At 40.9% G+C, this 14,011-nt stretch overlaps 1 protein-coding gene across 3 annotated transcripts in view; it reads right to left on the reverse strand.

The window, feature by feature from the left end:
* Window positions 1-301: 301 nt before the first annotated feature.
* The window catches only part of LOC146682456 (chloride channel protein 1-like), a 53,056-nt gene continuing 39,346 nt past the window's right edge, over window positions 302-14,011 (reverse strand). For 2 of the 3 annotated variants that reach the window (XM_085445197.1, XM_085445195.1), the window contains 4 exons: window positions 13,623-13,667; window positions 10,866-10,970; window positions 6,645-6,731; window positions 302-4,361 (listed from right to left, as the gene is read on the reverse strand). In XM_085445197.1, coding sequence (XP_085301323.1) covers window positions 3,870-4,361; window positions 6,645-6,731; window positions 10,866-10,970; window positions 13,623-13,667 — 729 coding nt within the window. In that variant the 3' untranslated portion in view covers window positions 302-3,869. The remainder of the gene's footprint in view (window positions 4,362-6,644; window positions 6,732-10,865; window positions 10,971-13,622; window positions 13,668-14,011) is intronic. The other variant, XM_085445196.1, reaches the window with a different exon arrangement.

Genomic DNA, 14,011 nt, shown 5'->3' on the forward strand with positions numbered 1-14,011 from the left:
ACAAGACACTTAAAAACAACTCCATCACAAAGAGTAATTCACAGAAAGGATTTCATTTTATGCAGACATGGAAATAAAACAATGATGAAACAGACGGCAGTCACTTCACTACACTGGATCCTGTAATTACTAGCACCACAGCCTGTCTGCCAATCTATCGATGCTTTAGATAAGCTACAACTGCTAGCTGGCCACTTTATTAAGTACACCTTGCTAGAACCAAGGTGGCCCCACTTTTGCCTTCAGACCTTTCTTAGCAACAAGCCTGACCTGGATAAATAAACCAAATTCAAACACAGTAAAGCATTCAAATAAAACTTTATTTAGCTAAGTTGTTCACAGTTTATAAAGTTGAAGATAATGACTAAAACAGAAATAAATACTACATTAATCACAACCACAAATAAACACTGAGACCTGCACCGATGTCCCTCCACACCCAAGAAACAGACATAAAGAAATGTTTTGTCAAATCTGAAGGTTTAAAGACTTTTAAGGCAACACCTGAGAAACTGATACCAGGAGTTAATAAGAAGACCGTATAAGAGAGAGAGATGAAGGAGAAATGGAGAAACGGTGCATGGATGCAATGGCTGAGGTTCCCACCCTTTGTTCATGACGGGGAGAAAATCTGGTCATTTAGAGACCATTTATTTTACATGTTTGGTTATGAAGTCCCATTATGTGTTGTGTTTGACATTAGCAAACAATCTCAACAAACAGATAAAGATATCTGCAGATGAATCTGTAGGTAACAGACGCATGTAGTCGAGTGCTTCTAGCAATCATGTTCGAGTTAGATTTGTTTCTTTTTTAGCTTTTTAGTCATTTGTTTAAAAATAAACTATACTAAAGTAATGTATTCATAAAATCTTAGCTTGGATATCCCCTGCTATATACCTGAGGGTCCACATTTCCACTTAGGCTTAGTCAACAGACAATAGTGCTGTCAAAAAAATAACCAAAGATCATGTTCAAAAACTCCACACGAAGCCAAACCATTTGACTATCACGTCACACCTCTTACCCCATCAAACATCCCCACCCTCTCCTCTCTTGACCTGAAGCATCGAGATGTTTTACCAACTGTAAAAATAAGACAGATATAACCACCAGACGAGTGTTGTGATCTAACTCTTTTCCTCTTCACTCTAAGTCATCCCCTTTTCTTCTCTTGCAGCAGCAGCAGAGTGTCTGCAGTCTGTGTGAGAGGTGAGCATGACTGTGACACACAGTATGTGGTACTGTGGGAGGACAGTGCTGTGTTATCCCTCCAGCAGACCTGGTGGAAGCCCACCGATACATACTGCCTGATTCTTCTTTATTTTTTAATACCCTGATGCTGACAGACCACGGACACTGAGATTGTGATTTTCACCCAACTCCAAACTTCACAGCTCAAAGCCTCTTTTTGCAAAGCGTTTGGTTTTTGTTCCTGCTGTTGTGTTGAAACCACAAAACAGTTGAAGAATTGCATTTCTGACGTGGAGGTACCAGATGCTGCTTGTATTAAGCAGGCCTGTTTTCAGTTGTATGTGATTAACTGAAGCTTATATATGAACCAGACACCTGAACCATCTACAGAGGCAGCTGCCTAGAAGGCAAAAGCTCAGGAAGACATTAAGGTTAAATAGTCATTAAATTTCTTGACTTTTATTCTTTGAAAATGTTACATGAGCAGCTTTGCTTCTTATAATAACCATCACAACAGCTTTAAAAAAGAAGCTATTTTTAGCATCTTTAACAGCATTAACTGGGAAACGTTTCTCTGGCAACACATCTGTACATGTCTCCTTCCCTGTCAGAGAACCTTGGCTATCATCATATTAGAATGAGCTTCTGAGCTTCAGTAGATTTTTCTGATAATCCCATTTAGAATTATTAAAGTGATTAGGGTTAAATCTGCAAGGCTTCCTTTTTGAGGAGAAAAGGAGAATCTTGAGGATCTGCACGGCGAGGTTTTGCTGTCGTCAGCCGCCTCCAGCCGCACCATCTATCAACTTAACTGTGATGAGATGAGCTCCGAGGCTGCATCCACAAGGTCGCCGCACAATTTGGAGGTCGTTGTGGGGCTTTGGCCAATCTTCCACAGTGGACTGAGCAGCTCCATTAGTTTTCTGCTACCCACACGGTTCGTTGCCAGTTAAAATAAATCAATACCCTCTGCTCTCATCTGATAAAATCCTACCTTTTTTAAGACTTAAGCGATTGGCTAACACAGGACAACTGTGCGGCAGTTCACCGGGTTCACCTCTTGTTTGGGAAGCAAAGCTTTTGATTGATTATTCGGATTCAGCTGAGCAGAGAGCGTTACAGTCAAAATAACCCCACAGAACATACAGTAAAGTGTGTGGTGTTGGAAACAGCTGTGACAGAGGCACAGTTAATCAATCGCAGTCTGGATTCAGACAGTAGAAATGGTAGCAGTGTTTTATCAATCTACAGTAATGTCCATCCATCCATTTTATTAACCGCTTCTCCAGTTTAGGTTAGTGGAAGGGCTGGAGCCTATGGACAGTTACCAGTTCATCACAGGGCCATTCAACATGTCTAGCAGCTGAACAGGTGGGTTATTTGACCTTAACCAGTGATATTACTGGATCTCCGAAATAAGTTTAAGAGTGCTAAAACCGTCATTATCAAATATTCAAAAAGAGCATATCACAGTTAGATACCTGACTTTGTGGACTTGGCAGCATCTACAATTTAACCCATGAAAATCAAAGTGTGAAACAACAAGAGAAAGAAAATGAGCAGAAATTAAAACAAAACGAGCAAACGTTACAGACGTACAGAGCTTCAGAGCTTACGCGTGGCAATCAGAGCGCTCAACGAATCCGCCCACAAAAAGAAAACAACATACGCGACTTTAATTTGGTTGATTTCAGCTTCGATGTCGCCTCACTTTACATCTCTGGACACACATCCACTGTTTGCTTGTTTTTAGATCGCCGTGTGGAGCTCCTGTTTTATTACAGCAAAAATTATAATCACGGTCATTTTGGCCAATGTTATATTCTCGATTATTAACCAGAGTTATTCTTTAAAATAATAAGCATCTTACATTTAACTTTTTTCACTTGGAGAGGTCTCTGTGCATGTGTGAGTGAGTGTGTATTCATATCTTTGTGGGGACCAAAAATTGCAAGTTTACAATACTTGTGGGAACCAAAATCCAGGTCCCCACAAGAACAACTAGGGGGTGTTTGTGACCATAAAGCTCGTCTCACAAGGGAAGCAAACTATCCCCACAGGCCTGCTGTAACTGGATGTTACTGCAGGGTGCTGGTGCAGACAAAGAGAAGCCTCAGCCATGCTTTACTGGTAAAGGGAGCATTTGATTTAAACTGAAGAAAAAATAGACCTCTGTATAAAAATGAACAGGTCGTTATCACCAGTGATGATCCTTATGTTAAAGTTGGGTCATTGTGACAGAGAAGGGGATGAGCGCTCTTCACATGCATTTTGAAATTACAAACGTGTATGTGCAGTCGTACCACAGCTTCCAGGGGGCTTTCCAGACGGAGCACAGGCACACTGGAGGTTCAGAAGTGCACAGTGACCTGATCTTGTAGGAAAGATCAGCCATATTTAAGTCAGTGTTTGTTTTTTTCTTTTGTGGGCGGAGACCACGAACTTTCTAATCGCACCTGATACAAAGGAACTAGATGAATATTGCAGTTTAAGGTGTTTTTTGCACCAAACAGGTGATGGTCTGTGAAACCAGTGTGTGGAAGCTGTACCAGTAACATAAAAAGAGGTAAATGGAAGTACAAAGACCGGAGAAATGTATTAAGAACAGAAGAAATAAACTCAAACTATTATAAAAGTTTTCCATTATAAAAAAAAAAGCATCACTCTTGTGTAAGCTAAACCATAGGCTCATCATCGCTGTCTTCCTCTTCCTCAAAGAGTCTCTGTAGGGTGGAGAGGCGGATGGAGGAGAGAGGAGGAGAGGGAGGAGGAGTGGAGGAAGAGGGGACTGGGGGAGGAGTAGAAGAAGGAGGGAGGGTGAGGTTGCTGTTGCAGCTGCAGCTCCTGCTGGCCGAGCTGCAGGCCACCGTGCTGCTGCCGCTCCCCGAAGCGCTACTGGTGCTTTCCTCCACCTCCCTCGGCACACCCTCGATCAACACCTCTGTTTCATTCTCATGGCTGTGATGGTGGTGGTGTTGAGAGGGGGAGGGGGGAGAGAGGGGAGGAGCCTGAGCAACAATTTCAGGTGAGGGAGGAGAGGAAGGGGCGTTGGGAGATGGAGGTGGAGGTTTAGAGACCGAGTTGTGGTTGCTGATATCACGAAAACTGGCCAGAGGAGGGCGGAGCCGGACACCAGAGCGTGTGGAGCCCTCGATGGCCTTTTGGAGCTGGAGGAGGAAGAAGAAGAAGAGAAAAGGGAAGAGAAAGAAGAAGAAGAGAAAGAGAAAGAAGAAGAAGAGAAAAAGGAAGAGAAAGAAGAAGAAGAGAAAGAGAAAGAGGAAGAAGAAGAAGAGTAAGAAGGAGAGGCAGGGTTTGAAGAGTGAGGGGAAGAATTAAAAACAAGAAGAAATGAGCGGAATTCATACATGAATGGTGAAAATGTAAAGACGAAATGAAGGAAAGCAAGCAGGGATTAGACAGAGTCAGTGGTGAGCAATTACACAGATGGAGGAAAGAAAAGTTAAAGAAAATGAGGCGACACAGGAGCATGAGTCAGAGACCATTATGGATAAAGACAGGAGCCCAAAACTTACAGAGAGCTTATTGATTATGCTCACACATAATTCAAAAAGCTTTACGAGACTCCAAGGAAATTAGGAGCAAAAACAAATTGGATTTTTTTCCTCCAAATTAAAGACAAACAAGAGAAGACTTCCAAAGGTTGAGTGTATTAAAAAAGGAGCTTTTTTTGGACTTGGATCAGGAAAGTTAATTTCATTTAATGCTTAGGTTTCAGTTCTGGAGACCTTCAGATAGTTTCAGAGTTTTTCCATTAGCTGGTTGTGGTCTGGCTGCTTTAGCCATGCTGTGGCTGTGCTGCTGAGATCCAGACCAGCAGTGCCCAACCTTTTTGTTTGCCTTCAGCAACGCCTCATACAAGTACAAGTGTGTTCATTTGCACTCATTTTAAGGGGAATACCATTTAATCCCTGATTATATAAAAGGAGGAGGATGTTAATTTTAATCCAGTTCAACGCTTACTCTTTATGCCCGTTTGGTCTGAGCTATTTATTCATTAGATGAAGCTCTGTCTCATGCATCTTTATAAACAATAAACCAACCTTTCTAGCATTTAATAAAAGGCACGATTAAGCTAATTTTTAAAGGTCTCTATTGCTACTTAACATGACTCCAACAGAGCGCACAAACACTCTTACTCTGTGATTAACTACAACACTTACTGCTTATAGGGTGACCAGATGTTCCTGCTTATCTGGGACTGCACAGCATATTTACCTTGCGTCCCACATTTTAATTTGGCTCTGTAGGATGCAGACCTTTTCTAAAGTCTGGCTTTTTACGTTTTTACGTTTTTATAGCTTGATTATCGTCGAGAGCAGGTTAACTTGTCTTTTACTCCCAATGCAATAGTCTGCAGAGAGCTACCAAAATCAAAATGAAGCAACAACATAAAAAATATTTGGTGAAAAGGAGCGGTGTGCTTACTGGAGGCTGATTACTTGTAGCTTTTACATGAACATCTGCAGTTTACAGTTTAGCTTCAATCCTGTGTTTATGTATTGTTATTAAAATGATTGATTATTGGTTGCTGTGGGTAGTTTGGGCTTTAGCTGTTGGGCAGCTGGCCTCATGTCTGACTCTGGATTACTTTGGTGTACAGATGAGTTCATGGTCGACTCAGTGACTGCAGTGTCCTGGGTCCTGTGTCTGCAAAACAAGCCCGACTCATCACTCCTGCACCGCAGCGCTACAGCCTGACCTGAGTCCTTTATGATGAAGCTTTGCTCTCTCCAAACACGACTCTGTGCATTATGGCCAAATGTCTCCACTTTGGTTTTGTCTGTCCAAAGGACATTATTCCACAGGTCACTGTTGTTGTTGAAATGCGACTTTGAAACCTACGCTGTGCTGCCATGTTCTTTGTAGAGAGAAGAGGCTTTTTTTTCCTGGAAACTCTTTGTTGTGCTGTCATGAACTTTAACATTTAACATGCTAACGGAGGCCTGTAGCGTTTCAGATGTAGCTCTTGGGGTTCTTTGCAACTTCTCTGAGCATTGCCATTAATAAAGAGCATTTAATTAGCAGCACCTGACTGCTACTTACACTCTTAAATCCTATGAAAGCATTAAAGGTGTGCTTACTATTTGACAGAGTGCTGTGAAGGCCTTTTTTTCTCCAGACTGTAAAAGACAGATTGTCAGTCTCTTTCTTCTTCTTTTTTAAATATTGGAGTACTTAGTTTCTTCAAATATACAAAGACAAATGGAAAAAAAGTTATCTGTGCATCCTTACATTAATGTAGAGACTTTAAAACGGGGTAATATGCTCTCACCTTCTTTTCCTAGCAAGTATATAAAGCCAGCATTAGTTTGTCTGTCTGTTAGACAAATAACCTAAAAATACTGCTGTTCACAGCACACACAGGAATGTAAATGTCCATTTCTGGAAGAAAAACGAACTGCAGGGTGAAATAAAGTAACGTTTCTTACCTCTTTTAGTGCCACCACCCCCACCAGTTTGCCAGTACTGGTCACATAAGCATGACTTAAGCCAAGCAGTGAGAATAAGGTGTGGGTCTGTGGAGACAGGGGGAAAAGGTCACTTGTGAAATTACACAAACTTTTTGCTTTCTGCTCCAAACACAAAGTCACGCAGACAGAATGTCTCGAGGCTCCAGGTGAACCACCGGAAGAGAAAGTCCTTGAGCGTGTTTGTAAGCACAAACTATTGTGTTCACGACCCAGCCAAGGTCACACTTTGGGATGAGCTCTTTGTATGCATCGGCACACCTCCATCACAAGGCCCCCTTTTGCGCATGAATAAGCAGAATATTACAAATATTACCATGACAATGAAACCAACGGGAATGGTACAAGGTGTTTACACGCTTCACTATGCTGCAAACATCTGAAAATCATAATAAGGACGTGAGCAGGTCACAGAGATTGTACAAGGCAGGAAATGATTAGAAATACATAGATTTACAAGAGATTTTATGTAAATCCCCGACTGGGGCAGCTCGGACATGCTCGGGCTGCATTCAGCTGTACGGGGACATTTTAACTGCAACGAGACAAATGAAAACGTCACTGTTCAAAACAAAAATACAGCAAAAGCTGCAGGAAATTACTGAATGAAAAGCCATCAAAGCAAATAAGATAAACGGGAATATCCAGAGTTCATATTAAACCTATATTAAACTGCTGTAACTCATTATGGAGTGCATATTGATTAGGCAGTGTAAGAGCTTTTAGAGCTGTGGTTTCAGGCTTGGCTGGCTGATATTTTCTCATTTGACTAAATTCTTGCCAAACCTAAAACAGACCGGCAATTTCCAGATTGGCACAGCGACAAAATTAAAAATGACTGACTTAATAGCATTACACAGCATGTTTACAGCTTGGTACACAACAGGCTTTTGGTCTCTATGAATAGATTTCTCCCTCTGCAACAGCTCCATGGTGGATCGCTTTATTTTTTAAAAAATCATTTTCACTTCACTGCCTGGAGCTTCCTAAACAACAGGTATCGAAACTTCGCTTCACAGACTCACAGTTATAATGGGAATAGAAGAAGTCAGAACAGGAGACAAAGCAAAGTCACACTTGCTGTGTGTGCTGTGCGCAAACACGATAATACTGAGCATAAACTAACAGTGCTGGGTAAAAAGTCCCGAGACATCTCTCCAATCATTCAAGCAAAAACAAAAAAAGATTCCAACTCAAGGGATGAAGCAGTGTTGTGACCACACATAAGAGGCAACTTAGATCTTTAATATAAAACATTATTTCTTTAGTTGAATCTATGAAAAAACTATCTGCAGCACAAAATCAGTACATGTGAGTCATGTCCTTATGAAAGAGGGAAAAAAAATCCAACAAAGACCTGATGTGGGGTCGGAGGGATGCATCTGACCGCTCAGTTGATCCTGTTCAGTGAAGGCACATCACTGTTCTCAGAGAAAGGTTACTGTCAAGAAGCCATTCTTATGGAAGTGAAACCGGGAGGGAAGGCTGAGGTTTGCCAGATTACAGAAGAACTGCACTGAAAATCACTGGAAACAGGTCTCATATTCTGCAGTTCCATTTATGTGTGCGTGTTTCACAAAAGTTTGTATTTTCTTGGCAAAAAAATGAGGAATAGCTCAAGACTCTTGCACACTACCTCACTAACTCCATCTATCTTATTCCACTTATCTGGAGCCGGGTCGCGGGGTCAGCAGCCCAAGCAGAGAAGCCCAGACCTCCCTCTCCCCAGCCACCTCCTCCAGCTTGTCTGGGGGAACACCAAGGCCTTCCGAGGCCAGCCGAGAGATATAATCTCTCCAGCGTGTCCTGGGTCTGCCCCGGGGCCTCCTCCCGGTGGGACATGCCTGGAACACCTCAACCAGGAGGCGTCCTTTTCAGATGCCTGAACCTCCTCAACTGGCTCCTTTCGATGTGGAGGAGCAGCGGCTCTACTCTGAGGCCCTCCTGCTGAACTTCTCACCCTATCTCTAAAGGGAGAGGCCAGCCACCCTTCAGAGGAAGCCCATTTCTGCTTCTTGTATCTCGCTCTTCCGGTCACTACCCACAGCGCGTGACCATAGGTGAGAGTAGGGACGTAGATCGAACGGTACCTTACTAACTCCGTATTATATAAATAAGAATTAATTTATACATATTAATAATACCAAGATCCTGCCAATGATTGGCTGCCACCAACAAACAGAAGGTTTGAATAGCATGTGGGCGGGGCTTTTATGACTGAGATAACCACATTAGGGATACCCCCTCACTGCGACATTACAAAAGAGACAAGAGTAGAACAAAAAATGATTTAGAGCAGGCTGACAAGATGAGGCAGCCTGCTCTAAATCATTTTTAGATTTAGAGCACGAAACACGTTTCAGTGTTTGCACCAGGAACCACACTTTCCAGCTCCCACATATAAATGTTGGGTTTATATAACAGCACCTCAGGAAACAAGATTCTGTTCTCGGTCAAAAATGAAAAACTGTCGTGTCCATCTCTATTTATTCAGACGACATTGTGTGAATAAAAAACCGTCCTCACTAAGTGTTTTTCATGTGCCATTACTCCCCTGTCAAGGTTATCCACATCTTCAGCTGAATGAGATGTAACAGAAGTAAACAACTTAGCAGCTGAGAGTGAGAACACCAACAAAAGACTGCCACTGCCCGTGGGGCTGAATTACATTTATATGGATATTTGCTTGCATAATGCATGTGATAAAATACATGAACTCTTCTTCAAGGCAACTGTACATTTTGGAATAAATGCAGACTGTGTGACAATGATTAATAAAATGAAAATAAAGCAACTTTGTCTCTGTTTCTAAGAAAAAAATTATTTTTCTTGTTAGTTTTCTGTAATTTCTACAGTTAAATACCACAAAACTCACAGTAAACAACAATAAATCAGCTACTTTATGACTGTAGATTATATTTACTGTTAACAGGTTACAGTTAGTACTGCAGTAATTTGCCATATGATGTCTAACAGCAAGATTTCTGGGGGACCCTGACATGCTGAGTAACAGCTTTTCCCCAGTATTTCAATGGTTTCAATGGTTGTTTTAGGAAACAAGCTTTGGAGACAGTACCTCCTATAAAGAAAAATGTGCATTCATTGAGACAAAATGCAGTAAATGGTGTATGAAATGATGTTTCTGAATGTGTAAGAAGGATCTCAGTGTTTTATAGAGGTGCCATAGGACTGGAAAACAGAGGAGGTTGACAACATGGTCATTTGATTTCATATTTCTTATAATACTGGGAACATCAAAGACACTGAAAAAGAAAACTGCTGCTGAGAGTGCAGCAGACGAGTCCTTGATAATAGAAAAACATCATAATCACAATTATGTTGGTCAATGTTGTTATTTTAATTTAATAAAGAGATGTCAGTATGTATGGAAAGTGTTTGGAAGTTGATATTACAGTGAAGTGTTTTTAAAACCACCTTGAAGTAAAAAAGGGTTTTATTGAATTACTGTTGTAATACCACGTGTTGCTTCAGCATTGCTTTCATGTGGTCATTCTTTGGCGTTTATGACCACTGATGGTGATTTCAAGCAATGTTTTTAAAAACAAGGCTTTTGTTGTTGCATTCGATGACTCTGCCCATTTTGTTGAACACCACTTCAAACTCCTTCCCTTATTCATCTCTGATCAGTCATCGCTGGACATGCAAGCTCTGTCTCTGGCTGCAAAGAGTTTGGAGTGTCCAAGCACAGAGTTTGACAATCAAGTCAGTAACACAGTTGCTGTTTTGAAATGTCATGGGTTGTGCGCTATCATGTAAACGTCCAGGTGAGAACAAAAAGTGCAAACTGCCTGAACTATTACCCACTGAGCATTCACTCAGGGTGCAATGAAAAGAGAATCGACTGAGTCTTTGCTCATGTTTGGCTCCTGCTACTTTGTTCTCTTCCTTAAAGTGAAATTCCAGGATGGATCGCAGACGCACATTGAGGTAAGAAAAGGATTTATACTGAACAATCACAGAATACCAGGAGCACGAGAAGTGATGCTCCGGTAGACATAGAGATGACTTAAACAGTAGAATGACTTTTTAGCAGTTTAAAACGCGTCTTTCTCCAAACGTTAATAACATTTTTAATGTACAACATCCACCACCTTGTCGAAAACAAGGTGGTCTCAAAAAGACTATCAAACTGCGATTCACACATACATGTTGTCCACCAACCTTGTGTAACGATGTTCTCTCCACCAGCTGAAAAGGGGAAGGGTCCACTCGTATCTCATCGATTTCCATCGGCTTGTCCATCTCTTCCTCTTCCCACGCTTTAATCTGCAGCCACAAATAAAACCAAGGTCACAGAGGTGAATCTGCTGTGGTTAGTTCACATTCCCTCTGCTGACGGGAAAAATGCACCTATTCAAACATACGAGTTCAACTAGAGGGGAAACAGTCGGATGTGTTTTCGCTATGAGTCATGCACATGTGTTTAAATATATCTGGCAACAATAAGAACTGTTGCATAAATCATGAGCTCTATCTCTAGGTAAAAGTCTAGGTGTGTGTTTCACAGTCTGTGTGTGGCTGCAGGATGGAGCAATTAATTAGCTACCACCGCGGAGAAGTCTGAGCAGTAAAAAACCTTGAAAGCCTGCGTTGCGTCCTTGCATGTCACCGGTAACCCCTCTGAGATTTAGGATGTCTGACACCTTTTAGCCTCTCTATGGATTTTACCTACGAACCTCAGCCTGCCGTGACAGCAGCAGCAGTCTTGTAGAATATACAGGCCTGTGTTATGGGGCAGTTTGGGAAAGTGCCAGGAAGAGTAAAAGCGGAGCGGCAGACAGAACAGGACTGGAGGGCACGATGCTGTTTTGATGTCTCATTTAAAATTCAGCCTGTGCTCACACTACAGTTTAAAAGTGCCCCAATTCAGTGTCTTCCCCTCAAACGTGACACAGATCTGTAACACCGCTGACCTACATTTGAGATGGATTCGAAAGCTAATAGAGATTTGCCTGCATCAGTCATATGGTAATAAGTCTAAAGCAACTTGATATATGCTGGCAGAGACAGTAAGTCAGAACTAATGAACTCAGGCCCACATTTTACATTTTAATCTCGTGTCAGTTCCCGTCAAAGTGACGCTCTTCATTTTTGATTTTCACTTCTCTCCTTGCACATTTTCAACCAGTTTTTCTTGCTCTTTGGTGACATTTCCACACATGAAGGTACATTCGGTTTTTCACTTCCACTGAATTTTGACTGTGGGAGGTTTCTGCACAGTGTTTTTAATACATGAATGAATAAAATATGAGACAAAACAATTTAAAGTCATATGTTTGCTTTATGCTTTCACGAACAAGCAATAACTACATGTTCGGCATGCAACATCTGAAAAGTTCAGCTTTCCCTTCAAAAGGTTATTTGATGCTTTTCTTGGACACACATGGTTGTAAAGTGAGTATCTCTGGATTTTAAACTGCTGCTCAGGTAAAATAAGTCATTTGCTCTATAGTTCGTATTTATGTAGAGCTTCTGCCAGCGTATTACCGTCTTGGAGACCAATGCAGCTAAAATGACCCTCAGCAACCGGGAATTGGTATTTTTAAGATTTAGACATAAGCTGCAGTCTTAGCTGATGTTCCTCATAGACTTAATTTTATTTATGAAGCTTAATATTTTTATGGCTACTTGTTCTTTTATGTGTAGTCGCACTGCTGTTATTTGGCATTTGGATGAGGTCTACTGGGGCTTATAAAGATTGATTTTATTTACTTCTGGGAGACCACTGGGGTCTGTTGTTAAAAATATGTAACGATCTTTGTAATCCAATTACAGCTGTATGATCCATGTAGCTGTCCTGATTGAATGACCCCACAGTGGTACTGTGTTAAAGACGTAAAACAGTATAATCTATACAGAATAGGATGGATTCCCATATCACCGTCATCAATAAAGCAAGATGGTGAAATAATCAGACTGTGGAGCCTCCTGTTAAATTTAAATGGACTTTTCTTTGGAGGAAGTCTCCAGTGGGTTATAGAGCTCTTAATATACATCACAAAACATAAACATTAAGGTAATTAACCTGTAAATATAAAAAGGAATCAAACATGTTCGGTTGTACTCTTTGATCTCCATAATTCCCGTTATTCTGATGAGTTTATATATACTTTATGTTTAATGAATTCAGAAATGTTTTGGTGCACAGACAGAAAGAAAGGCTGTTTTATCATCTTTAAAGCTGCTTTTAGACAGGTTGGATTCTTTATCTGTGTTACTATCTGGCTCTGTTTTGCTGTTACTGGAGTCTTGTAAGCCTACTGGGCTTTATAAAATCAAATCAATGTGCAAAACATAATATACTTGTTTGTCCCTGCAGGCTCCCTGCCAGCAAACACTGAAGCTTAATGAGCATTTAAGGTGCTCGAGTGGCAGGAGGAGGAAAGTGGAGCAGTTTGTGTGTGTTTTGGAGACTTTGAGACTTTTTTGTGGACCTGAATGCTATGGAGAGACAACAATCAAAAGTTTTCCTCTGAAATAGTTTTGCGTTTTACATTTTTTAATACCAAAAAGTGATTTTTATTTTTTTATTTTTTATTCATGGAGGAGTTAGACCCCATTGTGTTAACCTGTACCGAAGACAGAAACACAGATAAAGTAACAGTAAAACAACAACAACCTAAAAAAAACCCCCTGATTTTAAGATTAATCTTATTGGCCAATTGCTACTGTACTGTAGTACAAATAAGACTTTTTAAACACTTTTTAATATTTGAGCTTTTAATGACCCCAGGAAGCCTGTGTGGTTCTTGCATCACTTGCAAATACAAAAACCTGCTGTCAAAGATTATTGCTCCCACTTTGTGGGATAATGTCTTGTGACTCAGCACTTGCTCTATGAGTAAGCATTCAAATAGCATGCTTAAAATTATTCAGCAGACTATTCTGTAAAATTATGCAAATCCTTCATTACTGTACCTCTTCTGGTGTCATTGTGTCTGACAGCGGAGGAGGACAAGGCTCCTGGAGACGAAAAAACAGGGAAAAGAAGAGAAATGATTTGGAGTGATTTTATAAAAACACCCTGTCCTCTGAAACAGGTCGTGGTGATACTTCTAACTCTAGAAGCTCATCTGAATCTTACATTAGGGGAGGAAACTACCAGCAACTGAAAGAAAACCTGTTTCATACCATGAATATTAGGCAAACACACATTTCAAACTACTCATAACTCTTAAAATGAATGTATTGAACTCTATACAGTCTCACATTAGATTTCTGTCTGTCTCTTTGTTTTCAGGCTTCTGTCATCCAGTTTCCTGTGTTCGTGTTTCACTCCCACAGCACATCAGCAGCTTTGTGAGTTA

The sequence above is a fragment of the Copadichromis virginalis genome, linkage group LG22, assembly GCF_057382275.1.
Source record: "Copadichromis virginalis isolate Kocher_CV1m ecotype Utaka linkage group LG22, C_Virginalis_male_GT1.1, whole genome shotgun sequence".
Classification (NCBI taxonomy): Eukaryota; Metazoa; Chordata; class Actinopteri; order Cichliformes; family Cichlidae; genus Copadichromis; species Copadichromis virginalis.